The sequence below is a fragment of the Miniopterus schreibersii genome (genome assembly GCF_964146895.1).
Source record: "Miniopterus schreibersii genome assembly, chromosome: 2".
In the NCBI taxonomy this organism is placed as follows: Eukaryota; Metazoa; Chordata; class Mammalia; order Chiroptera; family Miniopteridae; genus Miniopterus; species Miniopterus schreibersii.
The window spans coordinates 54435671-54456980 of record NC_138102.1 but is presented as its reverse complement, the minus strand read 5'-3'; the positions used below and the strand labels follow the sequence as shown (position 1 = coordinate 54456980).

The 21310-nt window shown below is 36.4% G+C and overlaps 1 protein-coding gene across 1 annotated transcript in view; it reads left to right on the top strand.

The window, feature by feature from the left end:
- PIBF1 (progesterone immunomodulatory binding factor 1) overlaps positions 1-21310 on the top strand; it is a 163086-nt gene that overhangs the window by 128669 nt on the left and 13107 nt on the right. Inside the window, exon 16 of the mRNA XM_081130745.1 lies at positions 2704-2788. Within this exon, the coding sequence (XP_080986871.1) occupies positions 2704-2788 (85 nt within the window). The remainder of the gene's footprint in view (positions 1-2703; positions 2789-21310) is intronic.

The window sequence follows — 21310 nt, the reverse complement described above, 5'->3', positions numbered from 1 at the left end:
TCTTATGGAGACTGAACTTCTGTTGGGTAATTACATACATACTGGAAGAACACAGTATAGTAATCATCATATTTAGTTTTAGAAACCCACATGTGGAAGGCGGTCTCCCTTGTGGTTTAAGAGCATATTATGTATAGAGAAGGCTAAGACTTTGAAAATATATACCCAAGTATTGTCTGTGGAGTCCATGCTGTTTGTGATAAAACCTGCAGACAGAACACAGTTGCTCTGTAAACCAATTTACCCACCCACCTTTTGTTCCATGTTACATGATAATTTCACTATTTAAATAAGGAATATTTATTCTGGAAAAGTTAAAGTCTACATATAAAGCATTTGTAATGAGTTATCCAGTTCAAATCCTTTAATTGTGTCAACATTCCATTCCTATTACACTACATTTTATTTAATGGACTTGTTGGCATTTGAGAGTGTGTGTGTGTATGTGCTGCATGTGAGTGTATGTACAGAGGTACTGTGTGTATGTGTGTACATGTACATGAACATTAACAAATATCTGTGCCTTGAAGAATTGTATTTCTGTTTACTGGATTATTTTAATTCTGAGAAATATGTTCTAGAGGAAAAATTTTTTTTACTTGTCCATGGAAAAGAATTACTTGACCATAAAAATGTGATTCCAGCTAAAAATGGATTAGAATTCTAGAGTTATAGAAATATCTGATCTTTACCATGCTTTGGGGGACTCTCCAGACCATGGCACTCAGGTTCTTTTCAGTCCTGTGGCTCAGGAGGATTTCTGACTCCTAACTCCAAAAGTCAATTTGTTTTCCTGCCAAGCTACATTTACCTTTATTGGCCTTTAATTATTGTTTTCCTCTGATGCCTGTTTCTTCATCTAAACTAGTAATACTATATAGCATTTATATACAGTTTTATGTGTTTACTGCTTTATATAATTATTCATTAGATAATTCACATGTCCCTTTGACATGCACAAATATCATTTTCCACTTTTACAGATGTAAAAACTGAGGTTCAGTGGAGGAGTGGACTGTGCCTTATACCACACAGTTGAGTCAGTGGCACAGTTGGAGACACAGAATTAATTGCCACTAGTCTTTCTTCTCAGAGAACAAACTATGATGCTTCCTTGGGGAAGTTCTCAGTTACTAGGAAGAAGAATGTGAGCTTTTTCCTCTTAGGTCCTTGGAATTGCCAGTTTTTCCAGAATACCTACTTATAATACCTTGAATTTTAAAAAACTTCCTGCCTTACATTTTAAAAATTTGTAGCTTTCCATTTTCTTAAAGTTACAATTTAAAACATCTCACCTATTCAGCAAAACAATTATTAATTTTACCTTTATAGATTTTTGTTTTGACATTTAAGGAATTGCACAGCTTAAATTCATTATTGCTTTTCTTAATTCTTGTTGTAGTGCTGGCTGAGTAGACTCATTCCAGTGGCTTTCAAAGAATAGTTCATTTAATGGTTCTAATTCATTTTTATATGTTGAATAATAAAACTCCAGACAACATAAGATAAGCCCCAAGTATTTATCTTTTAAAATACTATGTTCTTAACAATTAGGCTCCTCACCCTATCCTGTCAGAAAATAGGTCACATCAAAGGGAAATGCACAATGCAGACTTAGAAATTGAAGTTTGAACTAAGAATTTGGAGACAGAAATTGTTTTTCCAAGTTTACCACAGGCCAAATATCTGATTCATTTATCTAGCCCAGTTAAATACCTAGCAATTTAGTATGTGGTTAATTATAAAATATGTAATACTTCTGTTTTAAGGATAAGTGCTTTAATTTGACTTCCAGTGTGGATAGAGTTTCACTATTTTGTCCATACAGACTTTCTCTTTACCAATTTCTATAAGTACCACTTTATCTTTTTACATTTCGAGAGTAAACAGTCATCTTTAAAAATACTAATTTCATGCCCCTACTAGGCAGGAAAGTATTCTCAGAAAGCATCTCAAGTTGCATTGTCAAATAACTATTAAAAGAAAAAGTCTATGTACAAAATAACTAGGCAAGTCCTGGCCAGTGTGGCTCAATGGTTATAGTATCAACCTTGCACTGAAGGGTTGCAGGTTCACTCCCCGCCCCAGTCGGGGCACATGAGGGAGGCAGCCAGTTAATGTGTCTCTCTCACATCAATGTTTTTCCCTCCCTCCCTTCCACTCTCTGAAAAAGCAATGGAAAAAATGTCCTCATGTGAGGATTTAAATAAATAAATAAATAAATAAATAAATAAATAAATAGGCAGTTGATTAGATCAAACATTATAGTGGTTGGTCTGATATCTTTATAGGCTATAAATTTAGTTTATCTTTGAGGGGGGGCAGTGGATGAAGCGATTGACCAAAAAGAAGAAAAAAGAGAAAGAAAAACAACTCATGGATGCAGACAACACTGTTGTGACTGGGGGTGGGGATGGGGGGAGTATGGGGGGATAAATGGTGATGGAAGGAGACTTGGGGTGGTGAATGCAGAATACAGGGTACAGAGGATGTGTTGTGGAATTGTGCACCTGAAACCTGTATAATTTTGTTAAGCAGTGTCACCCCAACAAATTCAATAAAAAGGAAAAAATCAATAAATAAAAAAATAAATACACTTTTTTAATTCAAAACATTTTTCTTTAGTCTTTTGCTATTTACTATTTGTTAATTAAATATAAACCAAGAATATGACTTTAAAACTTGGTGTGTGTTTTTTTTCAGCAACTTAAATAAAGAGAAGTCAGCTTTACTACAGACGAAGAATCAAATGGCATTAGATTTAGAACAACTTCTAAGTCATCGCGAGGTACTTTTTCCATTTTGTTATCATCTTTGCCACTGCAGGGTTTTTTAAAGTCCATGTTGGGTTAAGATGATTGGATCCCAGTTTTCCATGTTCGTTAATGACTTTTCACACTTGCATCTCACTGTGACCTGGCCCTTTATATTCAACTTGTGGTACTTTATTCATGATTTAATTTATACTTTATTTTTTATGTGTTAATTTTTATTCCTGGAATGCCCCTTCTTAACCCCTTATTGCCTTATTCATATCTGTCATTAAATTCCCATATTACTTAATTATTCTTTTTCTCTTTCTCTGACTAGACTATAAATTTTTTTATTGTATTTCTGTTCTGTTCATCATTTTATACCCAGTGCCTAGTGCACAATATTTGTGTTGCACTTTAAAGTTTATAAAGTTGTTTTTTCATGTGTTCCTCACCAAAAATCTTTTAGAGTTAATATAATGCCCATTTTATAAAAGGAGAAATGAGTTTTAGGTGGCTTGCCCAAAGACAAGTTAGTAACTTAAGAGATAACCACAGTTTTTTAAGTCAGACTTATTGAAGTATAATACACATACAGTAAAATTTATTCTTACCATACATTTATATGATTTTTTTTACTAACTCACACAGCTGTGTAACCATCACCACAATTGGTACATAAAATAGTTCCATCACCCCAGAAAGCTCCCTTGTGCCCCCTTTGTAGTGACCCTTTTCCCCAAATGAAGTCCCATGATCTGTTTAAGTCATTTGTTCCTTTTTCTTACCGAGTAATATTCCATTGTGTGGATGTAGCAAAGTTGTTGTGTGTTGTTTTGTTTTTTGTTTGTTAATCCCCACCCGAGAATTTTTTTTTCCATTGATTTTAGAGAGAGTGGAAGGGAGGGAGGGGGAGAGAGCCATCGATGTGAAAGACACACATTGATGGGTTGCATCCCGCACACACCCTGAATGGGGGACCAGGGATCGAACCTGCAACCCAGGTACATGCCCTTGCCCAGGAATCAAACCCATGAGCCTTCAGTGCAAGGGCCAACATTCTAACCACTGAGCAACACCGGCCAGGGCTGTACCAAAGTTTTTTAATCATTCTCCAGTTGATGGACATTTGAGGGCATCTGTAAATATAGCTGCTGTAAACAATTTGTGTGTGTGTGTGTGTGTGTGTGTGTGTGTGTGTGTGTGTGTGTGTGTGTAAAAATAAGTTTTCATTTCTCTTGGTAAATACCCAGGAGCAGGATTACTTGGTCTTATGGAAAGTGTATGTTTGACTTCATAAAGAACCGCCAAACTACTTTCCAAAGTGACTGTACCTTTTGCATTCCCACCAGCAGTGAGTGAGAGTTCCAGTTGCTCAGGATCCTCACCAGCAGCTGGTATTGTAAAACCTAGTTTTTTAATCCAATGCGTTTTTTCCACTGAACTATCACTGCCTTGTCTTAGCCATGTCTTTACCATTTTGTTATCCTAATAGAGAAAGAAATGCTCAAAACATATCATTGGTTTATGAGTATCCTGAAGACATTTTTCCATTCTGGGAAAGATATACCAGATATTTGAGAAGAAATTCTTGAGAGAGATGAACTTGGGAATATTACTGGAAACACGTCAAAGGTGCATATTCTAGAAATTGTGGCAGGAAATTGGGGGATTGTCTCTATCTTAGAAATGGTTTGGGAGTGAGTTCTCTTAAAGATGTATTTTATATGATGGGTGAAAGGGATAAGAAGGTGTCCCTGGACTAGATTTTAGAGATGACTTTTAGGTAGATAAGTAGGTCTAATTATAGGTTACAGACTAGGAAAAGCTTCTCTTGAAGATATTTATACTTTTTTCTGACTCAAACATTCCAGGCCTTATCTACTGTCACTTATGTCCTAGGATTCTGCCTTCAAATAATTGTTTCTTCACTATGGAAACATGATTCATTCACTATGTAGATTTTCACAAATGTGTTTAAAATGAATATTTAAGAGAGACTAACTACAGGTTTCCATTTAGTCACACCAACTTTTTTTTTTCCATAAAGCTGCATAATAAGTATGTTGTTCAGAATGGCAATTTGCATGTGCTTTTTAGAGAATTAGGCTAGACTCTGAAGAATATATGAGCAACTATAGTTTATAAATTCTGTACATCACACTTGGAATCACATTATTCATGAATCTAAGCAAAAACTAAAAGTTTTACTCAGTGGGTTGAAAATTGAATAGGTTTATAACAAAATGTTTAAACAAGAAAATTAAATGCTAGCAAGATGAAACTACTCATATAAATTGCCACTGTGGTATGGAGTCAGTGCAATTCACATGGATACGTATCTAATTAAATAATTGTCAGTTAATATTCATGTACTTGATAATATCTTCATTTTGGCAATTGTATTTTAATAATCCAACTTTATGATTTTTCTTAATGCCAAACATCTTTTTTTAAAAAGTAGCTTTTTTCTTTTATAAAGCAAAGTAAAAGTTTTAAAAAAACAAGTCCGAAACAAGTTTTCAGTCTCTTTCTAAGAAACAGTTTAATACCAGCTTGCATAGTGTGTGCAGATGCCAAAGCAAGTGCAGACTGCTTTTATGGAAACAGACAGCCATTGACCCAGGGAGGTGCTTGACCCGTCACTTGACCATTCACTTGATACAGAGCCTGCAGGATTCATTTATTCATTTCATAGCTTTTGAGGGTCAAGTGCTCAGAGTAGCCAGTAGGTACAGTTGGATAAGAATAACTCTGATAAATATAATTTTTTGAAAGTGACAACCAGGGCTGAGACTAAAGTGAGGCAAGCAGGGCAAATAGGGTCCAAGGTAGAGGAGGTGTCCACTCTCAGAGGTGTGCACGATACAGGGTCAGCACCTGACAGCTTGCCTTGCCCTGGTCAAGATCCTGGGGAAATTATCTAATGAGTCATTGTTTTAATCAGCTGAATTTTCTCTGTTTAAATTAAATAAGTGATTCATAAAGAGACATTTTATTTTATTTTTTTATCTTTATTGTTGAAAGTATTACCGATGTCCCCCCCTCCATTAATCCCCTCCACCTTGCATCAGACCCACCCCCAGGCCTTGGCCACACTGTTGTCTGTGTGCTTGCGCTATGCATTTTTGCATATAAGTTCTTAGGTTAATCTCTCCCCACCCACTCCCCCACCCCTGCCTTCCCTCTGAGATCCCCCAGTCTGTTTCATGCTTCTGTGTCTCTGGATCTATTTTGTTCCAAATGAACGTTTTAGAGTTATTTTCTTTTTTTGCATTGGACAGCTCTAACTTTTAAAGCAGTGTCACTTAGTTCTGATATGACTGTATATGGTCATGTAATATGTAATGAGATCACCAACTCATTTCCATAGTTACCAAGTATGTATTAAATGAAAAAAAGAAAACTAGTGGGATTCTAGGTTGACAATTTTAGGACATTAGGGGAATGGCCACAGGAGATTTTTATTTTCTTTATTAGTGTTAGCTCAAAACTATCAGTTTAAAAATAATTCATCTCATGTTAGGAGTTCACTTGTGATCTAAAGGTTTCTAAGAATGGTAAAATTATTATTGGCTTCCTATTCTATAGATTCTTAACATTTATTCATTCAAAAAATGGTTGTGGGTACTTGGAATTGTGAGTAGTATATTAGGTGATTTTTATTCTCAATTTTCCTTAGAGAAAATGTGTTAGTAATCAAGTATATTAAAATGTGAAGAAAATGGAGAAAAATAGCACTTTTTTAGGTTGTTCCTTAAGACTACAAGCTCAACTGTGATGGGTAAATATATTAGGTTAAAGGATCCGCACAACAAATTCTAAGAGATGTGATCATGAATTGAATTGAGATTTCCTACCTGTTTATATTGAATTGAGATTTCCTACCTGTTTATATCTCCCCATTTTAAATTGTCCTTGTATTCAGTGAAAACTTCACAAAGCAGAGTGAGGAGAAGGCAAAAACCTCTCTCCTGACCAGATTCCTTCCACGAAGGTACAATGTAGCGTCATGCCCTCTGCCTTTAAAAGATCAAAACAAGATCTAGTGTCATCTCTTTTTGTTTTGTGAAACTATTTAAGGCAGCCTACTAAATACTTCTATTTATATTACATAATTTAGTCTTTACTACAGTCCACTGAGATAAATATCGTCTCTACTTTTACAGACGAAACTGATGCTGGTAAGAGTTAAGTGACAACCGTGATTACATACTTACTGTCAAAACCTGAAGAAATACTTTTTTTTTTTTAACCTGAAACAAAAGCTTGTGATCTTTCTTCTTGGTCCCATTTAGACAGAAATATCATGATAAACTGTTTGTTCTAGTTCCAGGAAAATTTTTGCCTGTGTAGATGAAGTTATATCTTTTCTATTTTGTCACAAAATGAAAACTATGTAATTTAATGTATTTCCTTTTTTCCTAGTTGCCAGAAAACTCAGAGCTGAATATCTATCCAGGTGTTATCTTCTTTTTTTTCTCTTTTACTTTTGATGCCTCAGAATAACTGTTTTTGTTTTATTCAAGTGGATTGTAATCTTTTTTAGCCTTAAGTGTCTTCATTTATACTGTCTTCTTAGGAGTAAAAAAAATGAAATATCAAAAATATAAACCTTACAGAATAGGGTTAAAAAGTGGGAAATGAAAATTAATAGGATCTTGTTCTTGGATACCAGCACAGGGCTTCAAAGTAAACATCCAGGGTTTGTTTGTTTGTTTGTTTGTTTGTTTGTTTTATATACATATTTTATTAATTTCAGAGAGAGGAAGGGAGAGGGAGAGAGATAGAAACATCAGTGATGAGAGAGTCATGGATCGGCTGCCTCCTGCACACCCTCCACTGAGGATCGAGCCCACAACCTGGGCATGTGCCCCGATGGGGAGTCGAACCTCGATCTCCTGGATGCTAGGTCGATGTTCAACTGCTGAGCCATGCCGGCTGGGCTAAACATCCAGTTTTGATACAAGTAATGTGGTTCCTTAGAATGGCTTCTTTCTTGTTGAGCATACCTCTCAGGAGCCTTCTTGAATGGTTTTTGTTTTTCACCCATTTTATCTACTCATACTGCCTTTCTGAAACAAGATATGCTGATCACCTTTGGAAACTCTAATTCAGATTTTCTTTGTATGTGTTTCATCCTGTGTCCTTAGAATATAAGCTTGTGAGAATAGAAAAAATATCTTTAACCAGCTATGTCTGATAGAATACTGAGTATAATTTTAAGAAGCTGATGTAAAAACCCTTTTCTAACGTCGTCTGCAACTGTATTAAGTGCAGTGGTAAAAAGCGCCACTTAGGAGGCTATTCTAGTCTTCAGTGAGCGATGGTGGTGTCTTGAACTAGATTGGTGATGATGGTGTCTGACAAAGTGATAGGATTTAACTTTAGATAGAGACGGGTACCTTCTTCATTTTGAAAAGTAGAAATAAAGATTATGTTAAGAATCAAGTAAGTTTGTGATTTGGTAGTTAAGAATTTAGGGAGTCCCATCTAATGTCTGTTTTCTAATGGCAAGAGATGATAAGGTCAGAGTTTTGAGGACAATTTTCCAACAATGTTTATTTAACTAATTATGGTCCTTTTCAGTCTTCAATAACAATTGCACTAGAAACTGTCAAGTAGAATAGTCAAATAGAAAGCTTTAGAAGCTAGCCTTTAATATATCCTTATTACTTCCCCTCAAAAATTGAAATTCACTCTGATAACTGATATTTTAACTGAAAAAGTACAGAAGCTCTCCTATACCAAAGAACTATTTTATTTTTAATTTATCTTTATTGTTGAAAATATTACAGATATCTCCCCTTTTTTTCCCCATTGATCCCCTCCACCCTGCATTCACCCTCCCCCAAGCCTTCAGCACACTATTGTCTGTGTCCATAGGTTACACATATATGCATTTAAGTTCTTTGATTAATCTCTCCCCACCCACTCTGCCACCCCAGCCTTCCCATTGAGATTCATTAGTCTGTTCCATGCTTCTATGTCTCGGGATCTATTTTTTCCTCAGTGTTTTATTTATTAGATTCCACATATGAATGAAATCATGTAAAACTGAATCAGGAAGAATCAGAAAACCTGAATAGGCTAATAACAATAGATGAAATCAAAGCAGTAATAAAAAAAAACTCCCAGCAAACAAAAGCCCTGGTCCTGATGGCTTCACAGGGGAGCTTTCTAATTCTTTTAAGTTGTAGGGATAGATAGTTCATAAAAAAATTGTCTTGCTTTTTGAGGTAGGCCTGCAGTGCTGTGAACTTCCCTCTCAGGACTGCTTTTGCTGTGTCCCATAGATTTTGGGTTATTGTGTGTTCATTTTCATTTGTTTCCAGGAAATTTTTTACTTCTTTTTTTATTTTATTGGTAACCCATTCATTGTTTAATAACATGTTTTTTAGCCTCCATGTGTTTGAATGTTTTTGAGTGTTTGTACTGTAGTTGATTTCTAATTTCATGCCATTGTGATCTGAGATGCTTGATATTACTTCAGTCTTCTTGAACTTGTAGAGACTGGTTTTGTGTCCTAACATGTAGTCTGTCTTTGAGAATGACCCATGTGCACTTGAGAGGGATGTATATTCTGCAGCTTTGGGGTGAAATGTTCTGTAAATATCAATTAAATCCATCTGATCTAGTGTGCCATTTACTCACTGTCTCTGTGTTGACTTTTGTCTGGAAGATCTATCCAATGATATCAGTGGGGTGTTAAAGTCCATGAGTATGACTGTATTGCTGTTGATCTCTCCCTTAAAGTCCTTAAGGTTAATATTGACAGGTCTTTATTTATTGCCATTTTAATTCTTTATGCCTATGTTTCTCTCTCTTTCCTATTATTACAGGAGTCCCTTTAACATTTCCTGCAATGCTGGTTTGGTGGTGATAAATTCCTTTAGCCTTTTTTGTCTGGGAAGCTCTTTATTTCACCATCTATTTTGAACATTAGCCTTGCTGGATAGAGTAGTCTTGATTTCAGATCCTTGTTTTTGCCTTACTTTGAATACTTCATGCCATTCCCTTCTGGCCTGTAGAGTTTCTGATGAGAAATCAACTGACAGCCTTATGGGAGCTCCTTTGTAGGTAACAGATTGCTTTTTTCTTGCTGCCTTTAAGATTCTCTCTTTGTCTTGAATTTTTGGCATTTTAATTATGATGTGTCTGGGTGTTGGCCTCTTTGGATTCTTCTTGCTTGGGACTCTGTGTGCCTCCTGAACTTGTTTGACTTTTTCCTTCACCAGGTTAGGGACGTTTTCTGCCATTGTTTCTTCAAACAAGTTCTCTAACCCTTGCTTACTTTTGACCTCCTCTGGTACTCCTATGATGCGAATATTGTTACATTTCATGTTGTCCCACAGCTCCCTTAGACTGTTCTGTTTTTTAATTGTTTTTTTCTTTTTGGATCTCTGATTGAGTGATTTTTTTCTACCCTGTCTTCTAATGCACTAATCTGATCCTCAGCTTCCTCTAATCTGCTGTTTATTCCTTCCAACGTGTTCTTTATTTTTGTTATGTCATTCTTAATTTCCTTCATAGTTTCCATATCTTTTTTCATGCTGGTGAGCATCCTTACAATCAGTATTCTGAACTCTATATCTGATAGATTGCTTATCCCTGTTTTATTTAGCTCTTTTTCCTGGATAATTCTTTTGTTCTTCATTTGGGAGCTTGTTTTTTTGTCTCCCCATTTTGGCTGCCTATTTGAGTTTGTTTCTATGTATTAGGTAGGCCTGCTAGAACTCTCAGTCTTTTTCAACAGTCTCTGGTGCAGGCCAATGTCAGACACAGTTTGTAACTGGCCTTGAGTACCCTGTTTGGAGCTATCAACAACTCACGGCTTGAGATCCCTTCTCTTGGGGCTGGGCGCATTTGGACACGACCAAGACACACACCAAAGTCTGCTTTTCCAAGGCCCAGTCCCAAAGAAGATCAGGCAAAGACTCAAAGCACTCTGAATTCTGCCTCTGTGTGCAGGCTGGTTAATCTCATTCTCTTAATGAGCCTCAGGATGTAGAAACTCCACAGGGTAGGGCGAGAGATTTTCCAGCAGGGTGGGGCAAGTGCTTCCCCCTCAGGCAAAAACTGCTTGGAAGGTAAATGTCTGCCTTTGAAGTATGGAGGAATGACTCAGCAGAGGAATCCAAAGGAGTGTTCTCTGAGCTCTATCTCCAGAATCCACAACCCTAGATTCTCCTCACACAGCTCCAGTCCACTCTGCCCTCCCTCTGCTGGAGCCCAGTGTGAGTGGCTGCACACGAAACTTTGTGTGTTGGCTCTTTAAGAGGGTGCCTGCATTTCCAGCAGTCTCTCCCTGGCAGACAGAAACCCGACTGCTTTTCACAGGCATCTTTCTCAGTTCATACTCTTGGCTGTGAAGCCCAGCTTGGAGTTTAGGCCCCAGAGTCCTCAGTGGGAACCCCCACAGCTGAGCTATCCCTCCAGACTTTTCAGCTGCTGCCTGTGGGAGCCCAGCCAGCCCTCTTGCACCTCCATACTTCCTACCAGTCTCTATGGGGTCTCCACTTTTCCTCCTTGGTTATGAGGGTGCTCCCCAGCTCATCTTCAGTTGCAGTTGATTATTCAGGATGGCTTTTCTATATTTTAGTTGTAATTCCAGTTTCTTCCCAGGAGAGTGTCAGTGTAGCTTCCACTCAGTCCATAGCCATCTTTGATCTTCTCCCAAAGAACAATTTTAAAGAACTATCTGAAAGTAGCCAATAGGAAGTCATGTCTGAAAAGTTTGTCTAGAATACAGCTACTCCTAAAATCCTGGACATGGTAATTGTAGCCATAGTAACCTCTATGGGTATCAAGCCTCTAAAGAATAATATGTATTTGTGGAATGTAAGATCTGTTTCTAAACCTGGGAGTCTTCTACCCTTTCATTCAATGCTCCTGCCCATATCATCTCTCAGGGTCCACACAGGCATTATAACTAACCACTGCTTACTAAGTTCCTTGAATGGGCAGGCCCCACACTTGCCTAAGTGTTGGACTAACTTCCACTATTCCAGATAACCTGCCTCTTACTGCAGTGTGTGTCACTTAACAAAAAGAAAACAAACCCTGCAGTTAGCCAGGTTTCTTAAAAGTGAAGTCACAGTATAATTATCATTCTTTTATGGTATGTTTATGTTCCAGGATTCTAACTCATATGTTCTTTGTGATTTCTCGGAAAGTTTCAAGAACATTTCAGTATCACAAGTGTCCCTTAGGCAATGTACTTCATTAAATGGTTCAAACAAATTACATTTTTCTACATGTGTGTCATTCTTTTTGGTTCATACTTAACTGTTCTGAGATTTTCTTAAGAATACCTTTTTGCATGTTTTTCTTATACACCTATGTAGTTAAATTTTATAGTTGGCATGACTAGGAAAAAATAATAACCCACTGAGTGGGTAAGTTAATTTTGTTTTAATGAGGGTATAATTTTTCAGATTCATATATTTCTCATCATAATGGTGCTCTTCAAGTTAAAATTTATTACTGATTGAATGTAAATGAGTATTTTTTAAAAAGACAGTTATTATAGTGAAACCTAAAACACACATACAAAATAAGTCACATTTTCCTTATAGTGTTTTAGATGCTTTTTTTTTTCCATCTAAGGATATGTGTGTTCAGGCCTGAGGAAATTAAGGGAGAAAAATGTTGCAAAAAATACTCATTGCAAATGTTGAATTTATACATACTTTAAATATTACAGAACCAAACCTATTGTATAACAATAATAACATCTTGAGTTTTTATAACTTCTTTCTACCAAAATCTTTAAAACACTTTTAGGTCAGTAAGTTATGCTACCATACTTAAGCATCAGCTATAGATTTCTTTCAGTCAAGTATGCCTGGGAATGAGCCATCAGAGAAAGGAAAAGTTTTACATTATCCCTCCTTAATGGGAGAAGTGGCCCATGGTGTATGCCTTCTAGAATTCAAGAGGGCATTAAGCTTTTCCCCAGCATAGGTATTTTTCAGTTCATAATAAGAATGTTTAATATTTGTATATTACTTTATCATTCTTTTTATATTCACTTGTTCCTAACCTCACAAGAGCCCTATGGTGGTCTTATTTCACAGAAGCAGCAACTGAGTCTCAGTTGTCCATTCTGTGGAATGTTAACTCTCCTCAATTTTGAGTTGCATAAAAGGCACTTGCATTTCTTTTACATTGTACTCTGTGGACCTCTATGTTTGTGTGGACTTGTACAGAGGACTTAGTAGCTAACTAGATCACATTATTTTGAGTTTCATAAGTATCTTGGCTGCTTCTTTAATCTTTTCATCATCTTCTTTAAAATTACAAATGCCTTTGTTGTATCCTGTAAGTAAAACTCTGTCTTGTGTGAAGCAATATAATGTCTCATCATAAAAATATTTTATCTGTGTATATATGCCCTTCTAACTTTTTCCACATCACATTTTCACATCTATTATGTGTTGTATAGGCCTGTCATTTCCTTTCTTTCTTTTTTTCTTAAGAATGAAATGTGTATTTTTCCCACTACGTTTTAGAAGTTTGGTATGTTTTCTTTTACAAAGTTAAGTACACTTCTCTCCCTCTTTTTTTTTTATCAGTAAGGAACAAGTAAATGACCTCTTGCTATCATTTCTAACCCTGTGTTTTTATGGCTCTCTTAGTATAGTGGCAAACAATTCTAGGACATAAGGAGACACACAAAACAAACTGCAAGACTATAAAATGAGTCTTTGGAACTTGTGGTGGCCAAAAGAGAATATTGACAATGATATAATTATGGTCATAATTCTGTTAGGTGCCATGTCGGCATATTTGATATAAATTTAACAAGTCACTGATCATGTATCAAGGAACCAACACTGAAAGAAGTCTGGGGAACAACATAGAGAAGTATAGGCCATGGAGTGAGTCAGACACTGGAAACCGGTACTCAAAACTAAGGATAGAGTTTAGAGTCTGAAACTAATGATGAAAATTAGCAAGAATATGCATCCAAACCTACCAGATTATACTGAAATAGTGAAGGCCAGAAAATAGACAGCAAGTAGATGAATGCCATTACAGATAGGAAAGCCAGGCACTAAGAGGATGTGAATACCAGCGGACAAAGCAATCCCAGGAGTCCCAGGCACTATTCAGTAATCAGGTGGGCTAAAGGGTCTGCATAGAACAATCCGGGCAGAATCAGAATGTCCACCCATCCGTTTTAATCAACAATAGCAGTTGATTTCAATTCAGGGGCCTACTTCAGCATGTTAATACTAGCTTCCTCTACCTGCATCACTTTTGAGAGTGACCTTAAGATAATATCCAAGTTCAGGTGATTAGTTATGTCTCCTAAGCTATGACAGCACAATTATTTCTCATTCGTGTAAACACTTGAGCTCTCACTAAGCTCTCACTCATAGGGTATGGCTCCAAAAATGTTTATGTCATCGGAAATGCTTCAGACTAAGGAGCAGATAGGCCTTATTCCACTTTGTTCTCCCCAAGACTTCTTTATTATGTTGTAGGCCCAAAACTTTTAACACTAGCAGATAATCTGAGGAAAACAATCACGATAATGAAAGAATTCTTTTCAGTCATAAGAGAGATGAACTGGGGGGTGTTTAGAGAAGACTTAGGTAGAAGAAATTCAAAATAGGCTTGTGAAAGAGGCAGTAATAGACTTGTTATACTTGTCTCCAAAGGTTGGATATGATGATGATAGCTTGGTATTTTTTTTAATCTTTATCTGTTAAAAATTTTTACTGAAGTGTTTACAAGTGAAATTATCTGAAGTCTGAAATCTGCTTTAAAATATTTTCCAAAAAACTGGTAAGGAAATAGATAAAACAATGTTGACAAAACAATCTGGCAGTTCCTCAAACAGTTAAACATAGAGTTACCATGTGACCCAGCAAGTCTACTCTGAGGTGTATGCCCAAGAGAAATTAAAACATCCACAAAAAAACTCATGTATGGCCCAGTTGGGCATGGCTCAGTGGTTGAGCATCGACCTATGATCCAGGAGATCATGGTTCAATTCCTGGCACATGCCCAGGCTGCGGGCTCGATCCCTGGTGAGGGATGTGCAGGAGGCAGCCAATTGATGACTCTCTCATCATTGATGTTTCTATCTCTCTCTCCCTCTCCCTTCCCCTCTCTCTGAAATCAGTAAAGATATATTTTAAAAAAGCCCTCGTGCATGAATGTTTATAGTAGCATTATTCACAATAGCCAAAAGGTGGATACATCCCAAACAGCTGATGAGTGGAAAACAAAATGTGGTATAGCCATACAGTAGAATATTATTTGGCCATAAAAAAGGAATGAAATACCGATATATGTTACAACATAGATGAACTTTGAAGACATTATGCAAAGTAAAGTCAGTCACAAAAGACCACATGTTATATGATTCCGTTCATATGAAGTGTCTACCACAAGGAACTCTACAGAGACAGAAAGTAGATTAGTGGTTACTTAGGGCTTGGAAGTGGGGGTAAGATGGAATAGAGGAATGATAGCTAAAAGAATCAGGATTTCTTTTTTGAGGAGATAAAAATATTTTAAAATTGATTACAGTAATGGTTGCACATGTCTGTGAACATACTAACCATTGATTTATATACTTTAAATGGATGACTGTATGGTGTGTTAATTATATCTCAATAAAACTGTTTTAAAAAGCATTAGAAAAATGTTGATAATTGTCGAAGTTGGGCAATGGAAACTGAAGGTTCGACATACTGTGCTCTTCTTTTTATATCTTTGAAAATGTTTATAATAAAATGCTTTTCAAATATCCTTTTAGATGAAGTTTAAATATTGTATGTATTCTTTTAAATAAGGTTAGTTTTTACCTTGTATTACCTCAAGTAGAAATGCTACACAGAATTACCCAACTTGTTAGTCCTGATACTTTGTTATTCCTATATAAAAGCCCTTACATCTAACCTACAGTGGAGCACATAGTTTGCATTGTACTTGTCAGCTATTTTCATCAAGAAATGCCATCTATGTGTCCCCTTGCCAACATCTTTGCAGAGTTTACAACTTTCAGCAATTTATTGGCATGAACTATGCAATACTGTTAAGCAGCTGCTTGGCAGTTGAGCTGTTTTAATATGCACCACTCTATGCAAATAGTTTATATAAATGGCCAAGCTATGCGCTTTTGAATTCAAGATGGCAATATGTCTCTTTCATGGATATTAATTGTACAATAACAATCATCAGCAGCAGCAGCTGGAAGTTTCATAAGAATGTCCTTGCCCTCGACTCCTATTTTGAAGAGTAATTTTATGCTAGTGTGGATTTCATCGTTTTGTTTTAGTTTTATCCTAAGTTTCAATTATATGGTTAGATGTAATTCTACATTTATTAATTTTAATGAATGGTTCATTCATTCTTGAAGTTACTGTAATTTTCCTATATATTTGATATACTAGGAATTAGAATATATATATACTATTGGATTTTTTAAAATGAGTATAAAAACATGTCAGAATTCATGATTATTATTATAAATCAGACTGTGTTATAGAATAGTATTTAAGATGTCAAACGTGGTAAAAGGACAAAGAGGACAGGGGCATGGTGCTTTTTCAGTATTTCAACTTTAAATGAACAATTAATGCTTCTATAATTAAAAAAAAAAGACAGGAATTTATGCCCTGGACGGTGTGGTCCAGTGGTTAGAGCATCGCCCACTCACCAAAAGGTTGTGGGTTCGCTCCCGCCCCTGGTCAGGCCACGTGCAGGAGGCAGTCAGTCAGTGTGCCTCTCTCACATCGACGTTTCTCTCTCTCTCCCTACCTCCATCCTTTCTACTCTCTCTGAAAGCAATGGGAAAAATATCCTCAGGCAAGGACTAAAAAAAAGAGAGAGAAATTTTAAAATGTATTTTGAGAAATGGTTTCTAAATGAACAAATGATTTGCTGCTGGGAATAGACTAGATCTGTCCAAATGAAGGGGCTCCAGATTAGTACAGTCCACATTTTGTCATTTTGGAGAAGAGAACCTATGTCCTGCCTGAGGACCCTAGAGTAGAGTCTGCTAGACAGATTTTCTCATCCGCATGTACAGATGTTGTACTCTTTCATTCAGATGAATGGCCCATAACAGCAGAAAGAAAACATTTGATCTGCTTATTTGTTCATAAGTTGGAACACACAACCAAAGATCATCAGAAGATGCAAAAAAAATTAATAGCACAAAAGAGAAAAATCACAATACGCAGAGAAACTGAAGCCCTTCCCCAGAGGAAAAAAAGAAAAATAAAATTCTGAAGCAGAAAAGAACTTACAAAGTATTGTAATTAGTTTCTTCAGAAAAATTTGAGAAAGAAGCATTTTCCTAAAATAAGAAACAGTGGGTGGAAAAGTTTGTGATGTTTTAAAAATTTGCCAGAATCAGTCATGAAGTTATTGTAGTACATAAAAATGCCAGTAGAAGGATGTGAGCAAAAGTCAGGGAACTCTCCTAAAATTTAGCAAAGGGTAAAATAATGGAAGTTACGGAATAGCTAAACAATACAGAAGATTCCAGAGAGAAAGAAAATATGTACAAAGATACAGGAATCAGCTCAGCATCATAGTTCCCAGAAATTGTACTTGGGAACAGAGAAGTAATACAGAGTTCTGAAGGAAAGCACAGTACTTTCTTCCACAGTACCCTCTCCTGGAAACGTACTGGATTGTATGCCATCAAATCACACAAGGAGAGGGGTGCAAGAAATAATGGAGCTTGTCAAGATGTGCAGTAAAAAGAAATTTCAGAATAACAACTGTGTATCAGTCTTAAAAACAGTCAAAATTGATTCCAGCAAACATTATGATTAAGAAGCTAGATAATCTTAGGGAATAGTTTTTAAAAGGCATATATTGTTTCGTCCATTACGGGAGAAAAGGCAGGACTCAAAAAAGAAAAGGGAATAACTATAAGAAAGTCAGGACTGAAATAGGAACTGGAATAAATGGCATGATTTTGAGCAGTAGATGCAATGTAAGAAAAAGAATCCTGTTGAACTTAACACTTGAAACACTCTCCTTTGAACATCAAGTTTCCTTTTCTGTGAATCTAATCACACTCTCTGCTCTGCGGTGAGCAGTATTTGTAAATCATTAGAAAATACACAAATAAGCCTGCTGGCCAATCAAAAAAGGACAGTCGCAGAGCAGAGGAAAGCAGAATCAAAAGCTAGTAAAATGAAATGCAAAAGTCAAGTCCAGCCCAGCCGGGCGTGGCTCATCGCTTGAGCATCAACCTAGGATCCAGGAGATCGAGGTTCAATTCCTGGTCAGGGCACATGCCCGGGTTGTGGGCTCGATCCCCAGTTAGGGGCGTGCAGGAGGCAGCCGATCAATGACTCTCTCATCATTGATGTTTCTCTCTCTCTCTCTCCCCTTCTCTCTCCCTCCCTCTCCCCCTTATTTTCTCTGAAATCAATAAAGATTTAAAAAAAAAAAAAAAGTCAAATCCAAACAATAAGAGCAGAATCTTAAATAAGAGATGGAACCAGGCATCAGGAGCCAAGCAAAAAACATGGTAAGAACTGAACCAGGTTAGGAACAAACCAGAAGATTTCAAGATGACTATCTCTTACCAAAGAATTCTGTTTTGTAGTAGCAAATAAGTTTTCTAGCTCTTGTATGATGGTTTATTTATTTTTTTCAGTTTTGAATTGGGATCTCATCGTGAATCACAACCATTTAATTTGGGTAATTAAAGCAGGACAATTTATACCCAGAAATGTAGGTGAGAGATATATTAAAATATATTGCTGGTTAGGAAGACTCAACATTATAAATGTCAGTTCTTCCTAAGTTTTCTAATATATCCCACCCCGTCCCTAAGAATATAGCCAAAAAACACTTCAGTCATTAAACATTAAAACAGTAGAACATGGGTGCATAAACAAACAGACCATTGGAATAGAGTTTGAAGTCCAGAAATAAATCGTACATTTATGGATAAAGATAGCATCTCAAATCTGTGAGGAAAAAAGTTGCCTCTGCAGTACATAAAGTTATTACTGAAAAGCTATGGGGAAAAAGATGTCCAATCTACCACACCTATCTCCAGAAGCCAGGATAAACGAAACAGATCAAAGATCTCAATGTTTTAAAAAGAAAAGAAAACCATAAAAGTAATGAGGAAAATGGAAGAAGAAACCATGGAGAAGGCTATAAAATTAAAGACTGACATATTCAGGAAAAAAAAAAAAGTGTAAACAAAGTCAAATAAAAATTAATGGGAAAAAATACCATTCATATTACAAAGGGCCGATATCTCTAACACATAAAGAGCTCCTTGAAAAGTATAAGAAAATGACCAGTCACCCAGTAGAAAAATGGGCGAAGCATAGCAACAGAAAAGGAAATACCCTTATATGTATGAAAAGCTGCTCAACCTCACAATAGAAGAAATGCAGAACAAACATACCCAAAAACTTATCAGACTGGCAAAAATCCAAAAAGGTAACACAAGCATACATTTTATCAATTAGGAAACTGAAGCTCATTGAACCAGAGTAGATTGCCTGTGTTTACTCAATTAATAATAGAGTCAGGAATGGATGTGTCTTTGGCTTCTAACCTAATACTAAAATATTTCCACTACATGTGCTTGGCTTTCTGTGTGTTCAGTAGATGATGGTATTTTGGATACTATTTGATGTTAAAGTGGAATTTTCTTTGCTCACATTTACCATTAATATGAAGGGGATCGTCTATGATCAAACATAGTAAAACTGAACAAAATTGTTCCACATTTTATTTTTGCACCCACTGTATTATCCTAGTAGGAATTTTACAGAATTTTGTGGTTTTTAAAGTGACCTCACCTGGGTTTCAGAAGCCATGCTAACACTGTTTAATATTATCAGTGAACAAAGCAGTGCCGTGCTTTGACAACACCCTAAGTTTGGGTAATCCTAGTCTGGGTAAAGGAAGATATGTGATTTCTTTTTTGTCTCCTGACCTGCTTCAGGGATAATCTGTTTCCTCTAACTGCTCCCATACCAGTAGCAGAGGGAAGCCAAAGAGAAACAAAATTATGGCCTCCTTTAGGGCCCTTAGGGGCCAAAGCTCTCTGCTCAGGACACCTGCAGCTTCTTCCTTTTCTTCCTCATGCTCGCTATCCCCATTCTCCCCTTTCCCCGGCAAGTATCATCCCCCTTACCTTATTTATCTGTAGACTAGTGGTAGGTAGGAAAAAAATATTTTTTTCCTTTTTTAAAATCTTCATACCAAGATACAAAAGACAAGGCCACTAAAAGGAGATTCTTTCAGGCAGAAAATATTCTTTTGATAAGCTGAGAGGCTGTCATCTCCCTTTCCCTCATCATGGTAAGTAGAACAGGAGCTGAAAGCTGCCATAACACCAGGTATGTTTAACATTAAATTGGTGGTCATATACTTCACTCTGGGGGAACATATGAATAAAATAAGATAATCTTGAAAGCAAAAAGCCTTCAGATGGCTCAAATAATAGTATATCATATTGGCAGTGTCTGAGGTGTAGCCATTCTCATTTGCATTGGCCTAGCCAACCCCAGTACTGCAGAAAGGAGAAAGGATTCAGTACCATTTCTTCCAGCCCCTTGCTTGGCCCTAAGATCTATTAAGCTCTGTGGCTTAAACTCAACAGCTCTGTTTTAAAATACCCACTCACTCAAGCTAGATGGTTCTAAATAGAACTAATGACAGCCAGAAAGAAAAAAAAAGGCCTGTAGGAACTTGCTCTGACACAGAGCTGATGTCTATAAACAGATTAGTAAAAGGGAGCAGAACATCTCTCTGTCACCATAAGTTTGTGTCTTGGCATGAAGGTGAAATAAAATAATAGGAAAAAATACCTCTAACACAGCCTACCACTGTTCTATATATAATAAAGGAGAGTTTAGTCTGTCCTCTGTCCATATGCTTGTGTTTGATTGAATCAATTTAGTGATTAATCATAAATATCCACTAAGTAATGTTAGGTGCTAAAAGTTTGACTATAGAGAAAAATAAAAGACAAAATGGACTTGGAAGAGGGAATGAGTAAAAAATTTTATCTGAGTTCTTTAAGAAATTCAGCATAATAATTCTTATTCCAAACAGCAACTGGATAAAGCTAACTCCAGTTTTCATTTGTAAGAGAAGAGGGGGTCATATGGTTGAATCCTGAAGATGTATTAAATTTACTGTTTATGCTGCTGATTAGTAAGCAAGAAAATAATCTTGAATTTTTTCTTCCTCCCATCTTAATGTAAGACTTCAAAAGGAAATGGTGTAGTTTACAAGGTAGGAAAAATAAAATGCCTAAATAACTTACTTAGCAAACATGTAGAAAAACTGTAGTGGAAAGTAACTATGCCAGTGGTTCCCAAATTTGTCTTTCCCTTAGAATCACATGGAGATCTTTTAAAATTTTCAACACCGAGGTTACACCCCAGCTCAGTTATTTTACAATCTCTGCGAGTGGGACACGGGCATCAGTAGTTTTTGAAGCTCCACAGTTGACTCCAATGTGCAGGAAAATTTAGGAACCATTAGACTACGGAATGACATATTTATTGTTTATCATACTAAAACTATGAATGATGATG